At 32.6% G+C, this 6407-nt stretch overlaps 1 protein-coding gene across 1 annotated transcript in view; it reads left to right on the plus strand.

The window, feature by feature from the left end:
- Positions 1-6407, plus strand: part of LOC106475757 (importin subunit alpha-7-like) — a gene marked incomplete at both ends in the record, with an annotated part of 17336 nt that overhangs the window by 5885 nt on the left and 5044 nt on the right. The window contains 2 exons of the mRNA XM_013936433.2: positions 3028-3232; positions 3749-3876. Of these exons, the coding sequence (XP_013791887.2) occupies positions 3028-3232; positions 3749-3876 (333 nt within the window). The remainder of the gene's footprint in view (positions 1-3027; positions 3233-3748; positions 3877-6407) is intronic.

A 6407-nucleotide genomic window follows, 5' to 3' on the forward strand; every position in this document is an offset into this window, starting at 1 on the left:
ATGCCTATGTACATATATGATGTTATTGTACTTTCTATTTGACTTATTTCCAGAGTTAGTTCGAAACTGTTAGATAATGTTTCAAGACGGCATGTAACAGTATTTCTAGAAGCTTTCCTTAAACTTGTATGCCTATGTACATATATGATGTTATTGTACTTTCTATTTGACTTATTTCCAGAGTTAGTTCGAAACTGTTAGATAATGTTTCAAGACGGCATGTAACAGTATTTCTAGAAGCATTCCTTAAACTTGTATGCCTATGTACATATATGATGTTATTGTACTTTCTATTTGACTTATTTCCAGAGTTAGTTTGAAACTGTTAGATAATGTTTCAAGATGGCATGTAACAGTATTTCTGGTTAGATGGGTGCCATTACGCTGGTGCCTGCAAATGCCATTTTGCGAGTAATTTTTTTACAGTTCCATCAATAAATGACGTCTACTGTTTTTGTAAAGGAAAAATTTAGAAGGAACAAGATCAATAGAGTGTTATCACTTTTATTAGAAATGATCTTGTGTGTCATCGTGTTGCAAATCTGTGTTTCATGACAACACGTTATGTATAACTTCTCGTGATCACGTTGCTGTGTGTACACACAATGCTGATTGTTTTATCGATCAACCGTGTGATGCGACATACCTAAACTATATTTTAGTCTGTAGTATCATATAGCTCATTACAAACATTTTATTGAAATTTTTCCAATAATATGTGACAATACTTTATCAATTTAACCATGACCTAGTTGTGTCACCTCGTCGAACCACTTTTTGTTTCCAGGGAGCAGACTTGTACGTGTCTACCTTCTGTTTGGTGGGAAAGGTCATGTATGTGTTTACTCTCTGTTTCACACGTATGTTACATCGTTACTTACTGCATACCTATCTTCTGTATTCAAACATCTTGGAAACTATAACTGGAAAAAAATGCTAACAGCCTCTGTGGAGTGTTTGACGGGGAATATTCACAACCTTCGCTCATTTTTCAAAAACTAACCTACAAGTGATTCATTATAAACAAATTGGAGAAACGCAAATTAAAATACTTTGAAATGGTATAAATTTGAAAAATTTACATAGTTACTTGAAGCGAAATACATACCATTCAAAATATAACATTTTTCGGGTAATAACTGTTGGCCCGGGAATCCACCTTTATTTTTAGAGTAAACTCTGCATACTTCCAGCAACTTACATGTTACGCATTTTTAATAGGTTTAATAACCTCCATTTCTTTGTCATTGTTTTTAGTGTGATTTATTTTTTTGTAAATTCTCATACCTTATGATTGAAACTAAAGAATAATGTATAACACTGTGTGAACCATACCATATCTTCTATATCCTGTGCCAGCTACACGTGTTTTACCCAATACCAAGGCTCATCATACAGACAGGGATACAAGAGACACGTTAGTGGTTGAGATGCTTGTTATATTATCAAATTCTACGAATGTTATCTAAATATATTTGAAAAAATAACAGCTTTGCATTGGGTTTTTACAAAAAGTTTTTAAAAATCTGTATGATGATTTGATTACTGGTGTAATCATCATCAAATACACATAATTTAGACTAAAATATAATGTAACTTTTTTTTAAAATAAATGAATAATCATTTGTTCTATGGAACTCTAATAACACAGATCTGCAAATTTAAACTTCACAAAAGTTGTTTTGGTTTTAATAATGGATTTTCCACAATTCAGCTACGCAGACTTCAAAAATGCAATATTTTTTTTTCTATCACGTAAGGATTTTTTTACAAATCTGGACTTAAAAAAACTCTTACTTAGATCAAATTATTATTTCTTTTACCACAATGAACATTTTTTATTATTATGTTTGTTAACAAAAATACAAACAAACTGGAGAAGAGGGAAGAACATTGATGTCAAATGAATATGCATTCTCATTCATCCTGAATTTTTTATGAAGTCTACGTCTTTTAGTCTCAAAACTATGTGTTGTGGTCTTTCTTTTATGTATTGCGTTATGACGCTTTGTGAAAAATCTGTGCATTATGGAGAAAAATGGATATTTTTGGATTCAATGTAAATGAATTAATGTAGAACATAAAAATTACAAGAAAATAAAACCATCGCAGGCCTGTGTTATGTGTAAGGGCAGTGTTATAGTTGTTTGTATTGGTTTGAAAATACACACAAAACTATATGAGAGTGAAAAATAACACAAAAGGCTGTGGAGTATTTTGAAAGTGGCATACTACTACCTTATAAACAAAGAAAAATGTTAGAGAAGCTTTTTCATCATATATGTTTATTTAGTGCTACTTATTCCTACTCGAACATGCTGAGGCTAGTCTCACAGTAATAGGCCAGCCTAATCCAGTGATTGTTAAGCCTGAATATTGATCAGTTTCAGTGCATTTTTAGTAGAATATGCATGACAACCTAAGAAATAGGTTATACTTTTGTTGCTAAGCAACATGATAATATAGTCATCGTTAAAACCCAGTGTTACAAAAATGCATTGTATTTTCTATATATTAGAAGTTGTTAATCTAACTGATTTTTACCATTAATTATTCTATAAATAAGGTATACTATGGGGTGGGGGTGGTAATACTTGCCCTATCATTTTTGATGGGCTATAGGCTAGTATAAGATAATTTTCAGTCAACAACAGTTTTATTATATTACAAGTTACAGCTTTTACAGTAAGTAAGATTTGTTTTCAAAACAGATATGATACTTCAATTACTGATACAATCATTCTCAAGTACACAGGTTTTTGAAAATGATCGCACAAGTGATCGAAACATCATACTAGTTCTAAAAACAAAACTTTCTTATTGTAAAAGCTGTAACTTGTAATACAATATAATTTGTCAGTAAGTAAACTCAAAACAAATCCATTTATTCATCAGTTTTGTTCACGATACTGAATAAGTTCAAATGATCTTAAACATTTCAAAATTCTTACATGTTTCAGCTGTTTTATTGGCAGCTCAGAAAAAGTCGTTTTGACGAAGTTTCTAGTGCGACTCATTTTCTTTCAGGCACAGTAACCAGAATGTGGTATCAGCAGCTCTGAGGGCGGTAGGAAACATAGTAACAGGCGATGATATTCAGACGCAAGTGATGCTGAATTGTAACGCTCTTCCTTGTCTACTTCACCTACTCTCTTCGTCTAAAGAGTCAATTCGAAAAGAAGCTTGCTGGACGATATCCAACATAACAGCAGGAAATAGACAGCAAATACAGGTCAGGCTCATTTACTTGTGCTGCTTTATAATAAATAAAAACAATGACAGTGGCTAACAAAGAAATTAAAGATTTTTAAGATACGTAGTGTAGTAGTTCCACATAATAAAATTATTTGATGCTGCAGTGTGAGCTTGTATTTTTGAGACAACTTGTTTCGTTTTTTTACCATTATAGTAGCCACCGATTTTTAGATTCTATCTAGTGGATTGGAAATCATAGGATTTTCTTGTGTTTAATAACAGTTTTATTACAAATAACTAATATTTTCACAACTGGTAAGCTGTTCATTAGTCCTACAGTAAATTTAAAAACTTTGTGGCACTTGGAATGCTTTTTGTAAACTATGCCTTCAGAGCCATCAGAATTCCACTGTTGTTATTCTCTTTGAATATTATTTTAATTTATTTTTTGTACTTTTTAAGATAAATTGTAAGGTTTTATTGAATGAACTTTCCAAGTTTATATGATACCTGGTTAATTACTAGTTTTTGATTAATTGATATTTTCTTCTAGGCAGTTATAGATACCAATATATTTCCTGTTCTAATTGAAATTCTGGGAAAAGCTGAGTTCAAAACCAGAAAAGAGGCAGCGTGGGCTATAACAAATGCTACGTCGGGAGGTTCTCCCGAACAAATAAGGTAAAATAAATCAACACTTTTTAATATTTAGTATTTAACCCTCTCCGTACAGGTTTTGCCATTTTGACCAACCCGGCAACCACACTGTAACCACCAGTTAACCATAACACTCTACATCCTACAACTTTTAATGTCAGATTTTTTTAAATTAATACTTTTACTAAAGAAATCTCTATGAATATATGAAGTAGAGTCTGCCTAGTTTGAGTGCAAAATGATTTTTATGTTATGATTAGATGCACTTTTTTCACATTTCATTTGCATAACGTTTAGAACCTCCTAAATGAATATCAGTTTTTCTTTCAGTAAAGTTATAATTTGTCTGTCATTTTCTTTACCGTAACCCTATACAAACTCCTTCCATTTGACTGACTTTATAACCTCCACAAAAAAATACAAAATAAAGGGAAATTACCTTTTTATTCTCTCGAGAATGACTGCGGATTGTAACAAAAAATTACAATTATTTATCCTAAACATCTTAAGACTTGTAACAATTTACATCTGTTTTTATTTATTGTTTTATTACTCTTTGAATCATGCTTAACTATTAAGCCTGCGTAATAAGCTAGAAATCTCCTGAAGAAGGCATAGCGTTAGTTACAGTATTTAATTATGTAACACATGACCTTCTCACATACATATTTTTGTAGGAAAGCACATTATGCTTTGTGACTTGTCTAAACAAGAGACTGATTTCTAAGCATAATCAAATATTTTAAAACATACTACATGTTTCAACAGACCATTGAGAAGGCAGACAGACCAATTTTCTGTTGAAACATGTAGTATGTATTAAAATATTTCATTATGCTTACAAATTGTCTTATTTATACAAGTTCTTGAATGCATACCTCATGAAGACATTAATTATTTTTTACATTTTAGTTACTTTTATAACAATAAATAAAGAATATGCATAAAATGCAAGAAATTTAGTACATACGAGGCCTGTGAGAAAAGTATCTGACCTTTGGCCGGGGAATAAAAATTGGCATACCTGGAGAGTTGGAAACCTAATCACCCTCAAAGTAGTCTCCTTGGGACTCCACACACTTCTCCCAGCGGTGCCGCCATTGTTGGAAGCATTCCGAGAAAGCCTCTTTCGAAATGGAGTTTTTCGCCAACAAAGTCTGAATCAAGTGCGAGGAATGTGCTGGGAGCATTGTCGTGATGGAGGCGCCAATTTCCTGTTGACCACAACTCCGGTCTCTTGCGCCGCACAGCATCACGTAGGCGACGGAGGACATCCCTGTAGTACTCTTTGGTGATTGTTTGACCCTGTGGTGCGTACTCGTGGTCATTGAAAGGAACGCGATTTCAGACAAGAGAGGACATTATGGCTGCAACGACAGCCGAGCTAAACTCCATTTCGAAAGAGGCTTTCTCGGAATGCTTCCAACAATGGCGGCACCGCTGGGAGAAGTGTGTGGAGTCCCAAGGAAACTACTTTGAGGGTGATTAGGTTTCCAACGCTCCAGGTATGCCAGTTTTTATTCCCCGGCCAAAGGTTGGATACTTTTCTCACAGGCCTCGTATACTGATATAACGTTTACGATATGCTTATATTCTCTATAGTGTGAATATATTATTTGAAAACAAGTAAAGTGTGTACTGTTTATTCATCGTTGAATTTATCGCTAACAAGTTACAGACACCTACTGTAGAAAAATCCGGAGCCCAACAACAACATAGTATATATTTATACTATTAAGAAATATAAGTAAAAGCCATGTATTTCGACAACTGGCAAAAAAAAAAAAAACGTAACCCATATATTATTTTTTAAATATGACATATTAAAAACATAAAACGCTACTTTAACTAAACTAGAGAAAAAATTAATAAAACAGTACAAAAAAGATAATAATAAAACGTTCAGTAAATTAGATGTTTCACTTCATTCGTCTTCTCCAGAATTTTAAATTCTTCTTTGTTTTAGTAACAAATTAAGTGAATTACAAAGTATGACAAGAGAAACATGGCACCTCCTAACTAACATAAGAAATCGACAACCTGATTTCGTTGTTATTTATATAAATAAAGAAAAAGTTTTGAAAAATGAAGTAAATGTAGGGATGGCTAATATCAATCCTTCAAAAACAATGCTGGTTAGGGCGCTCGACTCGCAATCTGAGGGTCGCGGGTTCGAATCCCAATCCCACCAAAAATGCTCAAAAAACAAACAAAACAATGCGAACAAAATAGCGGGAATGGCATTTGCATCATCCATACATAATAGACACACAGTATAATAGAATGTTAACAGAAAAAATAGGATAAATTAAACTAAATTGTGACTGATTAGTTATATATATATATATATATATATGTTAATTCTTACCTGTACTATTATGTAGGTTGATGCAAGTGCCATCTCTACTATCTTGTTTGCATTGTTTTGAAGGATTGATATTAGCCAACCCTACATTTACTTTCTTTTTTTGAAAAGTTTTTCGTTATTTGTTTTTCCAATACTGTGTTCTAATAGACATGGGAAGGTTGTATTTATAACCAAGTTCTAAATAAAA

The sequence above is a fragment of the Limulus polyphemus genome, unplaced genomic scaffold (assembly GCF_000517525.1).
Source record: "Limulus polyphemus unplaced genomic scaffold, Limulus_polyphemus-2.1.2 Scaffold9112, whole genome shotgun sequence".
Lineage (NCBI taxonomy): Eukaryota > Metazoa > Arthropoda > Merostomata > Xiphosura > Limulidae > Limulus > Limulus polyphemus.